General features: G+C 45.3%; 2 protein-coding genes across 6 annotated transcripts in view; both read left to right on the top strand.

The window, feature by feature from the left end:
* The window catches only part of LOC310827680 (uncharacterized protein), a 919426-nt gene that overhangs the window by 799307 nt on the left and 98625 nt on the right, over window positions 1–21494 (top strand). The window lies entirely within an intron of this gene.
* LOC310827713 (uncharacterized protein) lies at window positions 148–15846 on the top strand. 5 transcript variants are annotated; one of them, XM_083704080.1, is made up of 4 exons: window positions 1802–1877; window positions 9927–9989; window positions 11485–11654; window positions 12568–15846. In XM_083704080.1, exons 1-4 carry the CDS (start codon window positions 1807–1809, stop codon window positions 14523–14525), a joined length of 2262 nt encoding a protein of 753 aa, XP_083560206.1. In that variant the 5' UTR covers window positions 1802–1806; the 3' UTR covers window positions 14526–15846. The 5 variants fall into 5 exon arrangements, with proteins under 5 accessions (XP_083560209.1, XP_083560206.1, XP_083560207.1 ...); XM_083704084.1 differs by having other exon boundaries at window positions 1832–1877; window positions 9927–10005; window positions 11502–11654; XM_083704083.1 differs by lacking the exons at window positions 1802–1877; window positions 9927–9989 and adding an exon at window positions 148–288.

Raw genomic sequence — 21494 nt, 5'->3', positions numbered from 1 at the left:
AATAAAAACAAGTTGATTAAAATACAATTTAAAAGATTAAAATTTTCACAGGAGGCGAAAGGAAAAAGAAAGAGGGGGAGGGAATCAAATTGATTCCAAGTCAAAGGCCAGGTGGAACAACTCTGTCTTACAGGCCTTGTGGAAAGAAATCAGATCCCGCAGGGCCCTGGTCTCATGAGAAAAGCTGCACATGGACTTCTGTGTTTAATGCCATGACATCCTCAAAGTTGAAGCAATAAGTTGACTTCTACCTGAAAGAACCCCTCCCCAGACACCAACTTTTTCTTGGTAAATTAAACCTTTCTTCTTTGTTCAGATTCGGCCCAAGACTCTAAATCACCAAGTTTTCCCTCACACAAGAGAGGCTGTGGTCAATGGCATAAATTCATTTAATGGGCAAACCATGAGGTGGATCCACTATATTTAATTTGGGGGCCATTAGCAAGGACATAATGTGACTTTATTAATTGAAGGCTTGCAGTGGGATCTGCTAGAGGGCTATTATAAAATGATCAGAAAGAGTTGTAGGGTTGGAATGCATTCATACCAAATACAGTAGGTTAAGAATCAACATATATGTTTTGGGATAATAATATCACCTAGACATTAGAGAAGTATATATGGAATTGGAACTGTTAACTCTTATAATGATATAGTAGTTTTTGTTTATTATTATTATTATTATTACTTAGGGACGCAGGTGGCGCTGTGGGTAAAAGCCTCAGCGCCTAGGACTTGCCGATCGAAAGGTCGGCGGTTCGAATCCCTGCGGCGGGGTGCGCTCCCGCTGCTCGGTCCCAGCGCCTGCCAACCTAGCAGTTCGAAAGCACCTCCGGGTGCAAGTAGATAAATAGGGACCGCTTACCAGCGGGAAGGTAAACGGCGTTTCCGTGTGCGGCTCTGGCTCGCCAGAGCAGCGATGTCACGCTGGCCACGTGACCCGGAAGTGTCTCCGGACAGCGCTGGCCCCTGGCCTCTTAAGTGAGATGGGCGCACAACCCCAGAGTCTGTCAAGACTGGCCCGTACGGGCAGGGGTACCTTTACCTTTACCTTATTATTATTACTTAGTGTTGTTCAATTACACTGATCTTTTAAAAAGAAAAAAATAGTTTGAAAATAATAATGGTAAACAACTGTAGGTTGGATCCCGAAGGACATCTAGTCCTACCCCCTGCAATGCAGGAGGAATCTTAGCTACCCAGCAACTCTCCCCCTGGCTTTGCGACAGGCAAAAATCCCACCGGAGAAGTTTCCCCCGCCAGCCCCTTCCTCTCCCTGCAAGGAAAGGAGCTGCACCGGCTGAGTTTCTGCCTTCCCCCCAGGGTTGCAAGGGGAGTAAATACGACAAAGGGGGCGATCTCCCCGCCTCCTCCTCGAATTGTCGAGTTGGAAGGGACCCCGAGGGTCATCCAGTCCAACCCCCTGCAAGGCAGGAATCTTTTGCCTCACGTGGGGCTCGAACCCACGACCCTGGGATCCAGAGTCTCCCGCTTTACCAACGGAGCCATTTGCTCCTCAAGGGACAGGCGTCTCTCTCAAGTACCCTCCTAATATTGCAACAGACTTTCAGTCTGCTAGTCAGGTGGTGAAGAAGAAGAAGAAGTTTAGTTTATTATTTATACCCCACCCATCTGGGGTCAGGGTACGAGGCTGCTGTCTCGATGGCCTCTGAGCCGAGAGTCACAGAAAACTCTGCACATGCCCTGGACCATCCGATTCGGGAGGGAGGGAGAGCAGAGAGCTGGGGTCCTAGAGAGGACAGGAAGTAGAGACAGCAGGTCCTCCAAGCAGATTCCCCGCCCCCCATGCCCAGTCCCTTCCGGCATCTCTGGTCTCCTCCACAAGCTGCCTCGGTTTCCCTTCTGGGAATAATCCGGTGAGTCTCCTCTCTCTCCCCCCTTGGGGTGCTTGGGGGAGAAGGGGGGTCCCAGGGCTGCAGGGGTGTGTGCTCTGCTTCTGAATTGCAGGGGGAGACCCCCCCCAAGTCTGGGAGAAGAGGGTCCTGCTCCCAGGGAGGGGGCGAGGTCTGCAGCTCTGCTCTTCCTTTGCATCCAGGCGCTGCTTCCTCTTTGGGAGGGGGGGAGGGCATGCCCAGAATCCCCCTTGCAATGGGGGAGCCCCTGCCAGGCCCTCCTTTGCTCCTGGCAGATCAGCTCAGGTCTCTCTGGGCAGGTGCATCTCCTGGAGAAGAGGAGAGGATGCCAAGCGGCTTGAAGGACTCCAAGGTCTTGTCCCGAAGGGGTTGAGGCAATGCAAGGGGGAGAGGGAGAGGGCTCCGGGTGGCAGGTTGTGACGTTAACCTATATGAGAGAGTGCTGGAGGGGAAATAGTAAATATGTTGCACAGACAGGACCCAGGGGGTGGAGTCAGTGGGTTTATAAAACCAGTTCTGGGAGGAGTTGGTTGGGAGTTGTTGGTGGGTTTTCGTAATAGAGAGACAGTTAGGGCAGTGGGTTCTTGAGTGTGGGGATGTAGAAGAGATAGGGAGGGGAAAATAAGACTAAGAAAGTAAAGAGTAACAACGTTTGGAAAGCCGTAAAAGATTGTTTGTGTCTGAAATAAAATACACTCTTCTTTATTAATTGAAAAGCTGACTGAGATTGAAGTGATTTTACCGGGGAGGACCTCGTTGGTGGCAGCAGATTAGTGGTGTACGGGTCAATAGTCCGTGAGACGACCGGGGGCTCCGTACGAACGCCACACAGGTCTGCAAACTTTTCCCTCTCGGATCCCAGAGCGAGCTTTCAAGGATGTTCAGGATGGGGAATCCGAGAGGGGATCCGAGCGGGAAAAGTTTGCAGACCTGCCACCCAGAGCCCTCTCCCTCTGCTGCTGCTACTAGAAAACAAGCCCATAGCCTTGGGAGTCACCAGGCCGCCCATCCCTTCCCGAAGGAGAAATGCCAGTCTGGTCTTCCATCTTTGTAGCAGCACCTGTATTGTTAAAGATGACACCGTGCCATTCTTCTAAAGTTTGGTTTTGGGAATCTGTTATAGCCCACAATGTTTTATTCAAATGTTCAGAGACTTGTTCTGCCAAAGTTGCTGACAACATATGCAACCGATAGCTAGATTCAAAATCATTCCCCGTCATCTTTAACACTTTCCATTGTAATCCTCCTAATTTGTTGGCATTCTTCTCTATGTCCCAAGAGTTTGCCACACGCACCCCAGTTCCAGTCCCCACCCCAATATTGTATCCATCGGATCTCTCTTACTTCTTTTCCAAATTTCGCTTTTTCCTTTAATAAGTTTTAACAAGGGGTTGGTATATTTTACACAATTTGGTTTATAGTTGAACACATTGAAATATGTTAAATTTAATTTAACGTTCCACTTGTGCAGTTTTGGGTTAACTATGGCTTCCTCTGGTTTATGCCATAGTTTCATAATTGATGGGGTTTTTCTCCGAATGCCCTTACATTGGCTATCTGAAACACTGCATACCCTAATTTTCGTGCTTTGTTAGTATTGGGATCTTTACCTTTTCCTTCCATGTTATTTTTCAACATTCCTTGCATCAGGATCATTTGTATATGTGTGCTACAATTAAGTTTAACCATGCATTTACCAGTACAGTGGTGCCTCGCAAGACGAAAAGAATCCGTTCCGCGAGTCTCTTCGTCTTGCGGTTTTTTCGTCTTGCAAAGCAAGCCCATTGACAGCTTAGCAGCTTAGCGGCTTAGCTGCTTAGAAAAAGGGGGGGGGAGAAACCCCCCCCCCCGCAGGAACTCGCAAGACATTTTTGTCTTGCAAAGCAAGCCCATAGGAAATTCGTTTTGCGAAGCACCTCCAAAACAGAACTCTTTCGTCTAGCGAGTTTTCCGTCTTGCGAGGCATTCGTCTTGCAGGGCACCACTGTACAATTAATTATATTTTTGTTGAGCCAGACTTCCCACAATTCAGGTCTAGCTTCCCCAAAATTGTTTATACAGCCCATGCTGCCCATATTTCTCCTTTCCAAATAGGGATAGGATGATTCCGCAGGGTTGTCAGTCAAAATGAGCTGACACTTACCCGGCCAGAATACCATAAAGCTGTTTGCATTACAATTAAACTGTAGTTGGTACAACCAGATCTAGAATGTATAAATGCGCGTTTATATTGTGGTCTTTCCCATCCTGGTAGGCTATGATTTCATTGTTTAGAAACCAGAACCTTCACAACTGGTTCTTTATCTGTTTTATTTACCAACTCTATATTTTTTAAAGTTGCTGCTTCTACAGCGGTACCTTGGGTTACATATGCTTCAGGTTACAGACTCCTCCGCTAACCCAGAAATAGTACCTCGGGTTATGAACTTTGCTTCAGGTTGAGAACAGAAATCATGTGGCCCCATTAGCTAAAGTAGTGCTTCATGTTAAGAACAGTTTCAGGTTAAGAACGGACCTCCGGAACGAATTAAGTACTTAGCCTGAGGTACCGCTGTACTGTGGGGGTCACCATTATGAGGTTTCCATCCTGTAACCTGGTTTCTATAGTCTCTGTGTTCTCATATTTTTCATACCTTTTTATTAAATTACTAAAACTTTTTATCCAGTTGGCATCCAAATTATACTCAAACTTTTTATCCAGTTAAACCACAAAGCTGGTCTTCAGACAATGTCAATTCACTTATGTATTGTGAGCATGGTTGTATTGTTAGATCTGCATCCTGCTCCAAAAGCTTTTGTGTTTTATTGTACCAAAAAGTTACATTGTCCTGTTGGTCATCTTCTAGAACTATAATGCATTCGCATTTCTTATTCACATTAAGTTTCATTTTCTTCCACAAATGGACACCAGCCTACCATGCTTATTAATAGGAATAGTCCTATTATCCTTCTGCTGCAGTGTGAATTTGAAATAATTTTTGCTTCCTTTAAGGTTCCAATCACTTCTAAAGGTTCTATGCGTGTGGGCCCGCCCATAACATTTTCTTGTTCAAAATTTGTTTTAACTCAATTTCTTCCTGTTGTTTGTCCAGCGTAAAGGTAAAAGTAAAGGGACCCCTGACCATTAGGTCCAGTCGTGGCCGACTCTGGGGTTGCGGCTCCAGCGTAGGGTATAAGTATTCCATACTTGTCTCCTTCACACTGATATAGTAGTCCAAGGATCAATAAAAATAACAGAATTCCAAATGCATATATTAGCCACTCCATTCCTGTAAAGATAAAGCACAGTTACGCTTGTGCGGCTTTCCACAATTTTATCTGATTCTGGTGTACCCATTTCTGTTTTTCTCCCATGTTGATCAAATAACTTACAGGGTAAATAGAATCCATGACCACAAATGGACCTTTCCACTTTGGTCTCAAGGCATGCTCTTTTGGTCCCAAATGTAAATACTTCACTTCCAATGGGTATCATTTCATTACTGAGTTGTGGTTTAATCTGTTCCTCCACCTGTAACATTTCTTTTATAAGTTCTCTATACATTTTCCTTTGTTTCAGGATTTCCATCCACTGTTCCTCACTACTTTCTTCAAATTCATGAGGAAATCCTAGATTCATTCGTTTCCATGCAGAATCTCATATGGACTGTACCCATATTTTCCCACTGGACTGCTTCTTATAGCCATTAACAGCAGAGGCAATTTTTCTGCCCAATCTTTGCCTGTTGCTTTAACCATTTTTCTTAGCATGTTTTTAATCGTTCATTTAACCCTTTCAATTTTTCCTGAACTCTGTGGCCTGTAAGAAATACTTACGGTAATTTCCTTTTTATTCCTAAGGCCTTCGCCATCTCTTCCATCTCTTTACTAATGAAAGCTGAACCTCGGTCTGAACTGATCACACTAGGTACTCCTACCCTTGCAAACATTTCAGAAAACAATTTTCTTACTGTTACCTTAGCTCCGTTATTTTTCGTAGGAAATGCCTCTGCCCACCCACTGTAATGATCAGTTGCGGTTAATAAATACTGATATCCTTCCTTTGTTTTTGGCAACTTATCAATATAATCAATATATATTATTCCTCAAGGCCTTTCTTCCTTCACTGGTAATAATATTTCTTCCTGTTTTTCGTACTCCCTTTTCACTAAATTGCATGGTATACAGGAATCCACTATGTCCCTTATTCCTGCCAACCTAGCAGTTCGAAAGCACATCAAAGGTGCAAGTAGATCAATAGGTACCGCTCCGGCGGGAAGGTAAATGGCATTTCTGTGCGCTGCTCTGGTTCGCCAGAAGCGGCTTAGTCATGCTGGCCACATGACCCGGAAGCTGTACGCTGGCTCCCTCGGCCAATAAAGCGAGATGAGCGCCGCAACCCCAGAGTCGGCCACGACTGGACCTAATGGTCAGGGGTCCCTATGTCACTTATCCTTATCCTTTTCCCTTTCCATTCTACAAATTCGTGGGACCGTTGGAACACCTTTTCCATTCCTTCATGTCCTACCTCATGTATATCTTTTAAAAGCTGGTACTGATCAGTATGATCTTGCCTTTCTTTGTGTTTTTACTTCTTGTTTTGGTTTTTTTAAAAATAATATTTATTCAAATTTTAAAAATTACAAAAAGAAACAAAAAAGAAAATAAATCAGTACATAAAAGCAAGTCACATCCAAGAAAAGGTAAAAAAACAAAAACATATAAAAAGGGGGGGAAAGTAATTAAAAATACATACAATCAAAAAGAAATAAGAACAAATCCAACCTTTACATAATTTTCTTTCTTTGACTTATTTCCTTGACCTCCTCACACCTCCCCTCTTTGTATTCTAGTTCAGATAGATATTTCGGCAAATCCTTCATCTTTGTTTTTATCCTAATAATTTATCTTTATATATTGTGTTTTTTCATTCACTCTTTCACCAATTAACCATCCATTTTTACTCTATTTAATCTTATTTCTCATTAAAACTGATATATTTGAACTTATTCTCTTAAGACGTTTCCCCTAGGGTCATAAAAAATTCATTCCACGATTTCCCCATCTTTCATTAATATTTTTTTTTTTAATCTTGTTATATACACTTTGAATTCCCAATTTTCTTCCACCATCTCCCCTCCCCAGTCTCGGCCCCTACCAACAGTTCCATCAACCTCCAACAGTCCATCAACCTGGAGATCTTAAATCCGAGGCTCTTAACTCTTCTTCATGTCCCATCTGCCGATCTTCTTGATAATCTTTGGTATTAAAAAGCAGTTCTCAGGGGGGCTCCAAAGATGTTCATATTCCTTCTTAGCAGGTCTGCCAGATTTCCATAATTAAGGGTAGGGCCCATAAAGTATTCCAAATCTTGTTTCACACTTCTTCCAAGTCCAATGGCCCCAAAGACTCCGATCTCCTGGCTCAAATTCATATCCCAAAAGTCATTTGATCCCCACATAAGGTGATCTCTCCACCTTTCATTTTCCAAATCAAGCCAGGCTCCCATCTCCAAAAACTGGCTTCTCCTAATTACAGTCATATAAGGCCTCAACTTATTATCCTCCATTTGCTTCTGTAGGGTTAAGGCTCCCCCTTGCATCACTTTCACAACAACTTTCTCCTTCTCTGGTTCTTCAGTTTGTTCCATTGAAAAAGATTCCTGTGCCGGATTCTTATCAACTTCTTTGCTGATGCCCACTTTTGTTCCCAAAATATCAGCACTGGTAGCCATGGCATCTATCTGTTCATGCAGCTATCCCAACAGATAAAATGTCCTATTCAGTACAGACACTACTTCCTTCTCAACCGACATCCTTGAAATGTTCAAGGTCAAAGCTGGTTTCTCAGGGCCTTTATTTTTAGAACCAATTTCCCAGCTGCATTCTTGTAACAATGTCCCAAAACTCCCTCTAGAGGGAAACAGTCTCCATTTATCAATCCTTCCAGCACAGTCCCAAAAGTCCCAAAAGTAAATTAGTAACAATTCCAATTACCTTTCCTTCTTTTTAAACGCAGAAGCGGACAATGGAAACAAAGTCTTTCTTTTGTATCTTGACAGCTAGCTGTCAAATTTGTCTATTCACCGTTGATGGGCTCCTCGCAGACCGCTCCCAGGTTTAGAGACGTGGCGCTTCAATTCCTAAATTTTCACCTTCTCCTGCAGGCTTCCCCTGCTTCCAAAGGAGGTATTAATAATAGTTTCAATCAGTGGAGTTTTAATCCTTTACGTAGGACTTTCCAAGACCTTAGTTAACAAGTTATTTGCTTCAGTCTATTTACAGAAAGGGGAGGTGGACTTCCTGTTTAGACCTTCCCCGTTCAATGCCAAATTAAATTATTTTAAAAGTCCAATTTCCCATTCTACTCACGGGTTGTTGTTTGAAATCCAATTGTCCACAAGAAAAAGTCAGCGCTCTCCAGCAACGGCTGTGCGGCTTCACTCCGTCAAAATAGCGGTCGATTCAAAACACCACGCCGCTCGCCCCACGTCGCTTCGGATCCCCAAAAAAGGGGTTTCCCTGCGAGTAGGGGGCGCGCTCCTGGTGTCAGCCGAATCCCACGTTCCCAGGCTTCCTCCGCCTGGGATTTTTGAGGGGTCTCCGCCTTCACCGCGGCGGCAAGACCCGAATTTCACGGAGCGGGTTCCTCTCAGTCAGAGGAACTCTGCCATTGCCGATGGCGCTAACCCGGAAGTCCGTGTTTTTACTTCTTGTTTTGTTTTCTTCACTAGCTGCTCTGCATATTGGTTCCCTTCCTGTAACCAATTTGTTACTTCTTTGGGGTATGCTTTTATCCAAGCAAAAAAAATTTCTTCTCATTTTATTTTAACAATTCCCATGTCTGTTTCCACTGCACTTTGTGTTTTCGATTCATTTCTATCAGTGTTTTTAAATTCACCTTTTGCCCCCAAATTCAAATATTCTGTTACTCCTCTATGTACATATTCACTGCCCATTACTATATATGTCTCACCCTCACCTTCTTGATGTTTTTTTAAGAAAATCAAAACTTCTAAGATAGCCTGAACCTCAGCCTCTTGTGCTCCAAACGAATTTTCCACTAATCCCATTTTCTCTTTGTGCCATATGGGATTAAACCATGCCAAGCTGTTTGTCTCATTCCTGCTTCATACCACGAGCCTCCAAAGGCTGCCAAAGTTTTATGCTTCTTTTTACCCACAATTTTAATTCTTCCAAAAAAAATTTGACATTGCCCATCCCATTTCCATTCCACTCACTTTTTCAGCACCCGGTACATCGGTTTAGTTAACTCTGCATAAGCTGGAATCATAGAATCATAGAGTTGGAAGAGACCACAAGGGCCATCGAGTCCAACCCCCTGCCAAGCAGGAAACATGGGATCACACAAATCCAAAAGCTCAAAGCAACATCCTTAATTCCTTTAGATTTTTGGGATCACCTATATTACATAAGCTTTTTATTGTATTTTCCTCAGTTACTCTGCCTCCACTTTCTAGGCAAATTCCCAAATGTTTTACCTGTTGTTTTGCAATCTGAGCCTTTTCCAGGTTTACTTTAAACCCAGTGTCTCTTATTAATTCCAGCACTCTCTTGGTTCTTTCTTCTATCTCTTCCATTGTTTTAGCCACCACCAGGATGTCATCTACATAAGAAGTCTCATGGGGCCTATCTTCAGGCCCCAGATCATCTAACATCTTTGTTACATAAGAATGTGCTATTGCTGGGGCATTGTGAAATCCCTGGGGCAATCGGGTGAACGTATATTGTTTCCCTCCCAAAGTAAAAGCAAATCTAGCTCTACCCTCTTTGGTCAAAGGTATTGCAAAAAAACAGTTCGCCAAATCCAAGACTGAGTAATAAGCGTCTGCTGACATTTGAGTTACTGTCTCCATCCTGTTCGTGATGCCATTTAGGTCACCAAACCGTGGTAACTTTGTCTCACTGAAAGTCCTATAGCATGCGGAACATCACTTGTCTCTCCCGATTTCAAAACAACAAAGTTGCCACAGTTTGGTGACAGAAGTGGAGGGCAGGAGAAGGCAAACTCATCCATGGCTAAATTCCCTCCCTCCCATATCCCTTCTTACAGGCAGAGAGGAGATTGCTTTCTTCTCCTTTCCAAAAGCTTCCTCGGTGTCCCTCCTGGAATCTGGTGAATCTCCTCTCTTGTCCCCCTTAGACTGTCCTGGGAAGAAGGGGGTCCCAGGGGTGCAGGGAGGGTGCATGGAGGTCCACATCATGCCTGATGGGGGGAGACCTCCAAGTCAGGAAGCAGAGGGTCCCCCCCTTGTCTTCTCTGCCAAGCCAGGAAGGGGGCGAGTTTGCATGAGGTCTGCAGCTCTCTTCTTCCTTTGGATCCAGGCGCTGCCTTCCTTTTGGGGAAGGGGCTTTGAATCAAGGAAAACTGGGCATGCAAAGAAACCCCCCTCAGATTGGGGGATGTCACATTTGTTAACAGAGGCTGCAGCCAGAGGGGAACATTCCCACGTGGGGGGAGCACAGGGAGAAGAAAAGCCCTTCTGCATCTGCAGCAGCACAACCAGACCACTTCCTGTGTCCCAGATGCAACAACACATGTCTCTCCCCTATTCAGGCTAAACAAGTAGACAAACTAATGTGAAAGCAAATCCTCTATCCTCAGGAAATGCTAAACAAGGATAAAAGACTCCTTCTCCCAACCTTATGGGACAAATGAGGAGGGATTATCAGTCATTGGGTGGCTTGCACTATTAACAGAGGACATGGAAGACATAAAATCCTTTTTGGCTGACTGTAATAAAATTCTAACCATCCTGATAGGTACTTGTAAAACCTGGAAAAAATCTAGCAAAGCGTCTGTGGGTTTTGATAAACAAGAAATGGAAATTGGTGCAGTCTCAAAATAGGCTAGTTCTAAGCTACCCTCAGCCTTTGGGAATCTTGTCACAAGAGGAGTGTAAAGCTCATCTCTGGAGTTTATAAAGGGTATGCATGCCTGGTGTTCTTAAGAACACTATAGATTTAGGACATGTGGAAGATCTATACTTTGATGGCTTCCATGCCAGGGTGGGGGCCACATTTTGAGACTGGAGACTTGCGAAGATCGTTTATAAACACACACAATATTTAAGGAGGAGTGGTGTATTCATCTCATGATATTTCAGAAATGTGGCATCACCAGCTCCTCTGCTTCCACATACAGATTTGGTCCCCAGGCAACCCCTGACAGAGGCAAATAGGGCCACAACATCTGCCTGGCTTGCAATGAGAGAGCTCAAAGAGTGTGAACTGGGCTCTCCATACAAAGCACCTAGCTTGGGGGTACCTACATGTAATAGCTACTCGTCAATTTCTGCCCATGCTCTGGGGTTGCAGTTTTTAGGATTGGGAACAGGATGGTGACTGGTTTTGGCACCAAGTTCTGTCCATAAGCCCCACTGAGATGAATGGGATCTACTCTCTGGTCACTACTCTGCAGGCCATGCCAGCCTTAGGAAGGGGGGTGAGGAGCAACCAGGTGAAATTGGAACCACTGGAGATCTTTAGAAAAAGGGCTTCTGTGGGAAGGGGCTGCCCCATTTGTGCTTCTCCAGGGGCAGGAGAATATCTAGGGCAGGAGAATCCCTGCAGGGCCTCTGAGGTTCCCTTTGCTTCTTCCTCTCTCCCAGGCTCTTCGACTCATCAGGAAGGATGAAAGAGACGGATCCTGCAAAGCTAGCGAGGATGGAAGGGGGAAGATGGACGGTTGACCTGGTCAGGTTGTCTCCCGCATCCCTCCCCACAACCTCTGAGCGTTCCCTTGAGAGATCTGGTGACGTGGATGGATGGAGCTGGAGAGGTATTGGGGCTTGCTCAGCTTGGGTGTGGGGGGAGGCAGGCAGGCGGATGGAGATGGAGAAGGGGAGCACCTTTTCAGGCTCCTCCACCTGCCTGCCTGAACCTCCACTGTTTGGAGGGAGACCAACAGCGTCTGGGATTCTAACATCCCCACTGTGAACCCAGAATGGAAGGATATCAACTCTTTCCTCTGCGAATGTTCTCCATCTAGTCATGCCTTCTTAAACAAGGACCACACTTGTCTGAACCTCCAGGCCTTCTTCAATATTGGCTTCAGAGCTTTTAGGGAAGTTGAAATAACTTCTGTGAGGTCTGTTGTTTTGGCTTCTGTCTGCATTTGACTGACCTCGGAGGTGGAGTGGATTCCAGGATTGAGCCAAACAAAATCTATCCCAGATTAAAGCCAAGCAGTATGTCAGTTAATACCAATAAACAAAGGCAGTGAAAACTATAGTAAGGCCTCACACCTAACTCTCTCCAGTTCTTCCTCTGTCACAAGCATTTATTAACTTTGTTCAATAACGGATGTGAACCATGTCGCCTTCGCTCTGAGTGGGGTTTGGGTCCAGGACAGCGATGCAGAGTTTGCATGACTTACACTAACATGGCAGTGCATTGCTCGGGGAGGGGTCAGGATTTGATGCATCTGTGTCATATGCGCCCCTGTCCCAGTATGCTGGCAGTGTGGTCCCACCAGTTTCAAGAGAGTCAGGTGCCCCGCAGGCATGCAGAAATGATGGGGGGGGGTCAAAGATGCCACACATCAACAATGACATTAAGTTAGACTCCAGGGATGTCTGCTTGAGGCTGAAACAGAGCACTCTCAAGTCTCGCGGGGGGGGGGGGGACTTTGTTCAATAATCTGGAGCGCCATTTCTTTCCGAGCCTCTAATTAGCTTCTCTCTTCATTGCAGATGGTGAAGAACTGGAAGGGAAGAACAAGGGGGACCAGAACAGAATCCACATAGCAGAGAAGTCATATAAATATTCAGAGTGTGGAGAGAACATCCGTCAGAGCTCCCAGTCCACCTCCCATCAAAGAAAGAGCTTCGTTAGGAGGGATAGCTTCACTTCACACGAAAGAAGAAAGAGTAGGGAGAAATTGTATCAGTGCAGAGAATGTGGAAAGAGTTTCACTCGGAAGGGCAGTCTCGCTTCCCATCATAGAATTCATACAGGAGAGAAACCCTATAACTGCATGGAATGTGGAAAGAGCTTTAGTTACAGCCACCATCTCACTTCCCATCAAAGAATTCATACAGGGGAGAAACCCTATCATTGCTTGCAGTGTGGAAAGAGCTTCAATCGGAAGGATCATCTCACTTCCCATCAAAGAATTCATACGGGGGAGAAACCCTATCAGTGCTTCGAATGTGGAAAGAGCTTCAGAAAAAGTTCCCATCTCAGTTCTCATCAAAGAATTCATACAGGGGAGAAACCCTATCAGTGCTTCGAATGTGGAAAGAGCTTCAAGGAGGGGACAACGCTCTCTTCCCATCAAAGAATTCATACAGGAGAGAAACCTTTTAAGTGCACAGAATGTGCAAAAAGCTTCAGCCAGAAGGGTAGTCTCACTTCACATCAAAGGATTCATACAGGGGAGAAAACTTATCAGTGTTTGGAATGTGGAAAGAGCTTCCGGAAGGAGATTAAGCTCACAAGCCATCAAATAATTCATAGAGGGGAGAAACCTTTTCAATGCCGTGAGTGTGGAAAGAGCTTTCGTATCCGGCTGAGTCTCACATTCCACCAAAGAATTCATACAGGGGAAAAACCCTATCAGTGCTTAGAATGTGGAAAGAGCTTTAGTCAAAGTGCACATCTCACTTCCCATCAAAGAATTCATACAGGGGAAAAACCCTACCAGTGCTTCGAATGTGGAAAGAGCTTCAGTCTCAGCCATAGTCTTACTTCCCATCAAAGAATTCATACAGGTGAGAAACCCTATCAGTGCCTGGAATGTGGAAAGAGCTTCAGGGATAGGTCAAAGCTCTCTTCCCATCAAAGAATTCATACAGGGGAGAAACCTTTTCAATGCCATGAATGTAAAAAGAGCTTTCGTCACAGTTCCAGTCTCACTTCCCATCTTAGAATTCATACTGGGAAGAAACCCTATCAGTGCTTGGAATGTGGGATGAGGTTCAATCGGAAGGATAGTCTCACTTCCCATCAAAGAATTCATACAGGGGAGAAACCTTTTCAATGCCACGAGTGTGAAAAGAGCTTTTCTCAGAGTTCCAATCTCACTTGCCATCAAAGAATTCATACAGGGCAGAAACCATATCAGTGCTTGGAATGTGGAAAGAGCTTTCGTCAGAGAGGTGATCTCACTTCCCATCAAAGAATTCATACAGGGGAGAAACCCTTTCAATGCCTGGAATGTGGGAAAAGCTTCAGTCTCAGTCACAGTCTCACTTCACATCAAAGAATTCATACAGGGGAGAAACCATATCCATGCCTGGAATGTGGGAAGAGCTTCAGTCACACGAACAATCTCATTTCCCATCAAAGAATTCATACAGGGGAGAAACCATATCAATGCCTGGAATGTGGGAAGAGCTTCAGTCACAGGCACATTCTCACATTGCACCAAATAATTCATAGAGGGGAGAAACCCTATCAGTGCTTAGAATGTGGAAAGAGCTTTAGTCAAAGTGCACATCTCACTTCCCATCAAAGAATTCATACAGGGGAGAAACCCTATCAGTGCTTCGAATGTGGAAAGCGTTTCAATCGGAAGGATGGTCTCACTTCCCATCAAAGAATTCATGCAGAGGGAAGACAAAAAAAGAAAAGTAATAAAGCAAAAATTATTAAACAACCCGTACCAAACACAGTTGAATGGGAAAGAGAAAGGGATGGGGGAGAATAACTAAAAATACCCTTTATCACATTTGTATCATATAACAAGAGAATGGGAAACACCAAAGATCTGTTCAAGAAAATTGGAGATATGATAGGAACATTTCGGGCAAAAATTACCATAATAAAGGACAAAAGTGGTCAGGAGTTACAGTGAGGGGGGGGTGTGAGTATTTGATCCCCTGCTAAATTTGCCTGTTTGCCCTCTGACAAAGAAATAAGCCATTCTTAATTTTAATGGTATGTTTATTTGTAGCTGTGAGAGACAGAATAACAACAAGAAAACCCCCAGAAACCCAGAAGACAAAAGTCAGAGATTGATGTGCTGTGCATTATAATGAGTGAAATAAGTATTTGATCCCTTTGCAAAAGATGACTTCGTACTTGGTGGCAAAACCCTTGTTGGCAATTACAGAGGTCAGACGTTTCTTGTAGGTGGCCACCAGGTTTGCACACATCTCAGGAGGTATTTTGTCCCACTCCTCTTTGCAGATCCTCTCCAACTCAGTAAGATTTCAAGGCTGATGTATAGCTACTCGAACCTTCAGCTCCCTCCACAGATTTTTGATGGGATTAAGGTCTGGAGACTGGCTAGGCCACTCCAGGACCTTAATGTGCTTCTTGAGCCATTCCTTTGTTGCCTTGGCCGCATGTTTTGGGTCATTTTCATGCTGGAATACCTATCCTCGACCCATTTTCAATGCCGTGGTAAGATTGATTGCTTCTGTCAACAGGTGTCTTTTGCACAGGTACTGTAACGACCTGGGATAACAGGTAAGACTTCTCCCTTACACCAGGTGCTTCTAATCTCAGTTTATTACATACAGTGAAGATACCAGGTAGATTTGGCATCTGGCTGGTTGATAGGGGATCAAATACTTATTTCACTCATTATAATGCACATCCATCTCTGACTTTTGTCTTCTGGGTTTCTGGGGATTTTCCTGTTGTTATTCTGTCTCTCACAGCTACAATAAACCTACCGTTAAAATTATGGACTGGTCATTTCTTCGTCAGAGGGCAGCGATGGATAATTTTGGGAATATATGCTCCCAATGAGAGGACACCTGAACTTTATAAAGGGGATATACACTTTATAGGAAATATAATGTTAATGGGAGATCTAAATGGGGCCGTTTCATTAGGTTAGGTGGGATAATATAGAAATTGGAGACAAAAGGAGGGGGAAATGCCTAAATCCTTTTTGTACATGACAACAAATTAGTGGACTTACGGAGACAAACATCCATTAGACAAGGAATATACATTTTATTATAATGCTTAAAACTCAACAAGTAGAAGAGATGCGGTGTGGGCAACAAAAGAACTGGCTCTTTTGTTGGAAAGTGGAAATACAACTGAGAACAATCTAAGACCACTATTCAGTATTAGTTATATGTCAAAGGGAACAATTATGAAGCCGACTTCATAAAACTTAGGGAAGTGCTGGGTGAGATCCCATGGACAGTAATACTAAGAGGAAAGGGAGTTCATGATGGCTGGGAGTTTGTTAAGAGGGAGATAGTAAAAGCACAACTTCAGGCAATACCAATGAGACGGAAACATGGAAGGTGCCTAAAGAAGCCAGGGTGGCTATCTAAAGAACTTTTAACTGAGTTAAGATTAAAAAAGGATGTGTACAAAAAATGGAAAAGGGGGGAAACCACCAAAGAGGAATTCAAACAAATAGCCAGCACATGTAGACACAAAGTCAGAAAAGCTAAATCACAGAATGAACTCAGGCTTGCTAGAGAGGTTAAAAGCAACAAAAAAGGCTTTTATGGGTATGTCCGTAGCAAAAGGAAGAACAAAGAAACCGTGGGGTCACTCAGAGGAGAAGATGGTGAAATGCAAACAGGGGACACAGAAAGGGCTGAACTCCTCGATGCCTTCTTTGCCTCAATCTTCTCCGATAAAGAAAACAATGCCCGACCTGAAGAATTTGGAGCAAATGATTCAGCAGAGGAAACACAGCCCAGAATAACTAAGGAGATAGTACAAGAATACTTGGCTAGTTTAGATGTATTCAAGTCTCCAGGGCCAGATGAACTGCATCCAAGAGTATTAAAAGAACTGGCAGATGTGATCTCAGAACCACTGGCAGTCATCTTTGAGAATTCCTGGAGAACAGGCGAAGTCCCGGCAGACTGGAGGAGGGCAAATGTTGTCCCTATTTTCAAAAAGAGGAAAAGAGAGGACCCAAATAATTACCGCCCAGTCAGTCTGACATCAATACCAGGGAAGATTCTGGAGCAGATCATTAAGCAAACAGTTTGTGAGCACCTAGAAAGGAATACTGTGATCACCAATAGTCAGCATGGATTTCTGAAAAATAAGTCGTTTCAGACTAACCTGATCTTGTTTTTTGAGAGAATTACAAGCCTGGTAGATGAAGGGAACGCAGTGGATGTAGCCTACCTTGATTTCAGCAAGGCATTTGACAAGGTGCCCCATGATATTCTTGTAAAGAAGCTGGTAAAATGCGGTCTTGACTATGCTACCACTCAGTGGATTTGTAACTGGCTGACTGACCAAACCCAAAGGGTGCTCATCAATGGTTCCTCTTCATCCTGGAGAAGAGTGACTAGTGGGGTGCCACAGGGTTCTGTCTTGGGCCCGGTCTTATTCAACATCTTTATCAACAACTTGGATGATGGACTCAAGGGCATCCTGATCAAATTTGCAGATGACACCAAACTGGGAGGGGTGGCTAACACCCCAGAGAACAGGATCACACTTCAAAACGACCTTGACAGATTAGAGAACTGGGCCAAAACAAACAAGATGAATTTTAATAGGGAGAAATGTAAAGTATTGCACTTGGGCAAAAAAAACGAGAGGCACAAATACAAGATGAGTGACACCTGGCTTGAGAGCAGTACATGTGAAAAGGATCTAGGAGTCTTGGTTGACCACAAACTAGATATGAGCCAACAGTGTGACGCGGCAGCTAAAAAAGCCAATGCAATTCTGGGCTGCATTAATAGGAGTATTGCATCTAGATCAAGGGAAGTAATAGGGCCACTGTATTCTGCTCTGGTCAGACCTCACCTGGAGTACTGTGTCCAGTTCTGGGCACCACAGTTCAAGAAGGACACTGACAAACTGGAATGTGTCCAGAGGAGGGCAACCAAAATGGTCAAAGGCCTGGAAACGATGCCTTATGAGGAACGGCTAAGGGAGCTGGGCATGTTTAGCCTGGAGAAGAGGAGGTTAAGGGGTGATATGATAGCCATGTTCAAATATATAAAAGGATGTCACATAGAGGAGGGAGAAAGGTTGTTTTCTGCTGCTCCAGAGAAGCGGACACGGAGCAATGGTTCCAAACTACAAGAAAAAAGATTCCACCTAAACATTAGGAAGAACTTCCTGGCAGTAAGAGCTGTTCGACAGTGGAATTTGCTGCCAAGGTGTGTGGTGGAGTCTCCTTCTTTGGAGGTCTTTAAGCAGAGGCTTGACAACCATATGTCAGGAGTGCTCTGATGGTGTTTCCTGCTTGGCAGGGGGTTGGACTCGATGGCCCTTGTGGTCTCTTCCAACTCTATGATTCTATGATTCTATGAATTAACACAGAGAAGATGGAGACTAAATGAAGCTTCCTGGTGGGGGCTAAGCTCACTAGCCATCAAAGAATTCATACAGGGGAGAAATCTTTTCAATGCCATGAGTGTGGAAAGAGCTTTTGTCACAGTTCCAGTCTCACTTCCCATCAAAGAATTCATACAGGGCAGAAACCCTATCAGTGCTTGGAATGTGGGATGAGGTTCAATCGGAAGGATAGTCTCACTTCCCATCCAAGAACTCATACAGGTCAGAAACCGTATCACTGCTTTGAATGTATTTTCCAGTATTTTCCGGTTTCTGTCCTCAAGACTTGAGCCATGACATTTTACCCCTCTTCCAGAAGAGCATCTTTAGCTCCCTAGTTTCTGTGGCAACACTTTTTGCGATGTGGTTCTTTGCAGGCACAAATGAATTCAATAAAGGCCTATCTTTCCACTTGGAGACTTCCTCCTTTTCTTTTGGTTTTCTGCGGGTAACCTCCAGTCTAGGATTCTCTTTTTGAATTTCTCCTACGTACACAACTCAATTAAAAAATAAATAAATATGAAAATGATTTATAATTATAAAAACTAAAATTTTTGGTAGGAACAACTCTTTAAAACATTCAAAAAATGAATCCGTGACAAATTTTAAAACATATTTTTTTCATACTGTGAAGTTCATTTTACAGGTGGTTGGGGGGGCATTATTCCAAAGCAGAGGGACGCAGGTGGCGCTGTGGGTTAAAGCCTCAGCGCCTAGGACTTGCCGATCGAAAGGTCGGCAGTTCGAATCCCTGCGGAGGGGTGCGCTCCCGCTGCTCAGTCCCAGCGCCTGCCAACCTAGCAGTTCGAAAGCACCTCCGGGTGCAAGTAGATAAATAGGGACCGCTTACCAGCGGGAAGGTAAACGGCGTTTCCGTGTGCTGCGCTGGCTCGCCAGAGCAGCGATGTCACGCTGGCCACGTGACCCGGAAGTGTCTCCGGACAGCGCTGGCCCCTGGCCTCTTGAGTGAGATGGGCGCACAACCCCAGAGTCTGTCAAGACTGGCCCGTATGGGCAGGGGTACCTTTACCTTTACCTATTCCAAAGCAGAACCCATCTTTTTCACAGGATCCTTATGAAATTTGGGGATGTCTGCATGTGATCCCATCTCTACATCTCACATATAAACACCACAGAGAAGGTGGCCTGAAAAGCGAAAGCATCAGCCTCAAATGCAGGCCTCAGGGATGCTTCCCCTCCATGGAGACCTGGGACCCCTTCTCCTTCGGAAGGGACCTCCGAGAAGGAAGCCAGGGCAGATCAGTCCCTGGACCTTGGAGGCAATTCCTAGACTATTCTGGAAAGATGTGTGATGGAAATGACCGGGGGGGGGGCACATCGTTAAAATTGTTAAATGTTACAAATATTCTGCCTGAATTTATCTTTTCAACTTGACAGCTCAGGGAAGATACTTAGCTTTAAAAATATAAAATTACCTCCTTTGCCAGTTTCCTCCATTCCATTGCCCTTGGAAATAGGACTCTTTCCCCTGACACCTCTCCAAGTGTCAAGACATGTATACACACCTCCTACCCCAGGAAATGCCCAGAGGTGACAATTGCTGGGCTCATTGTTCTCCAAGGGAAGCCAGATCTCATCACTGGACTTGCCTCAGGCTCCAGACATGCAAAGGAAGTTCTGTTGTACTTTTGGGTGGTGGGTACTTAAGACATGTTTGCCTATGCTAATCTTATACTTGGGTGTTGTCCTGACACATTTGCCTATGCTAATCTTGTGTAACCCTCCCCTTTCTGACATTTTAGCGATGTAGCAATGATGTATTGATGATTCTGTGCAATGTATTGATGATCCCCCCTCCCGCCGCAAAAGGCAATCAGGCCATGTTTGCGGCCTAGCCGGGCCCAAGATGTCCTCCAGGGTCAGCAGGGGCCCCGGGCCGGCGGTAAGCGATGCCTCCCCCGCCGCCGCAAAAGGCAAGCAGGCCGCACTAGAAGCCCCGCTGGGGCTCAGGTCAACAGCCTTAGGAAAGGGAACTGATGCAGGCTCTGGTTGCCCCCCAGGGCCCCGCAGGGGATTCAGGCTGGGGGACCGCTGTCTCTTCCTCTGGCCACTGCAGCCCCCAAGAAGCCTTGGAAGAAAGGCAGGAGACCCTCAGCAGACAACAGCCAAGCTCGTTTCTTCTCCAAAATGGCTTCCTCTTCTGAGGCCGCTTGCCTGGCCTCTCCCAATGGAGAGGCCTCCTCTGTTGGGCAAACATGGCGAGGAAAGAGGCCGCCCTGCGGAGGCAAAGCCATCATGGCAGGAAGGCGGCTGAGGAGACCCCGTGAGTGCTGGCACCCAAAGGTGCCACCCTCCTTCAGCCAGGAGGAGAAACCCAGAGAGTGTGGGACCCATGTGGCCCACAGGGGAGCCATGGCATCTCTGGGAGCGGCTGGGGCCTCCAGAAGATACAATATGGTGTTCCTGCCTATTTCAGAAAAGGGCGGGAAATGCCATCTCCTAGCACTGCTGCCCCTGTGGGCTCCTCCTGGCCATGGGGGGGGGGGACCCAGCTGACCCCCAAACAAAGGGGGAAAGAGGAACAGGAAGAGAATGAAGGAGAAGCTGGGAAGGGGAGCAGTCAAGAGGGAAACTCAGGAGGAAAACTCCTTCAGGAAAGTGGGTGAAGAAAGCAGATTGGCCAGCTGTCCAATGCAGAGGCTTCTGATTGGTCCAGCCCCGCTCTGGGGTGGGAAATGGGGTCAGATGATTCTGGGAGCCCAGTATAAACTGGTTTTCTGGCTGGAAACACAGGGAAAGGATGGCAGGTGTCCCTCTTGCTTTGAACTGGCGTTGGGAGTCAGAAGGGAGAGTCCCATGGTGAGGAGCTGCCCCCCTTATCAACATGCACCCCCACCTTCCCCATCCCTCTCCCCACCTTCCTGTGCTTCCATGCCTGCCTGTGGGGCTTTTATGGGGGGGGCTGTTAGACAAAAACTGTGCAGGGGCTCTTTCCCAGAGGGATTCAGATGTCTCTGTGAAAGGAGTCACAGTACTGCACGGGCAAAGACCCCCTCCCCCCCCCAGCTCATGCTGGAAAGAGGGAGTGTTTCCTTCCAGTTCACATGACAGATAATTTTTAACCTAAGACCGTCCGAATATCCCTCCTCCAATTCCTATTAGTTAAGAAATTGCACTTTACAGGCTTCCCGCAAGGCCTTCTTCATTTTTGCTCCTTAATATGTTCTCCCACCTGTTACATACATTACCTGGTCATTCAAATTAGCCATTTCTCCCACAGAGGTGTGTTCTATAATATTCATGAAGCGTTTGAGCATGTGCACTCATTCTTCAGCTACCACCTGCTATTTCTCCTTCTTATATCGAGTCACCTCTCAACTGTACATCTGTCTCTCTTTCAAGGCAAACCACCAACTTCTGACATGTTCTT

This window comes from Podarcis gaigeae (genome assembly GCF_964106915.1).
Source record: "Podarcis gaigeae genome assembly, chromosome: 12".
Taxonomy (NCBI): domain Eukaryota; kingdom Metazoa; phylum Chordata; class Lepidosauria; order Squamata; family Lacertidae; genus Podarcis; species Podarcis gaigeae.
Note: the sequence above shows the minus strand (reverse complement) of the source record. Positions and strands in the feature narration are given on the sequence as shown.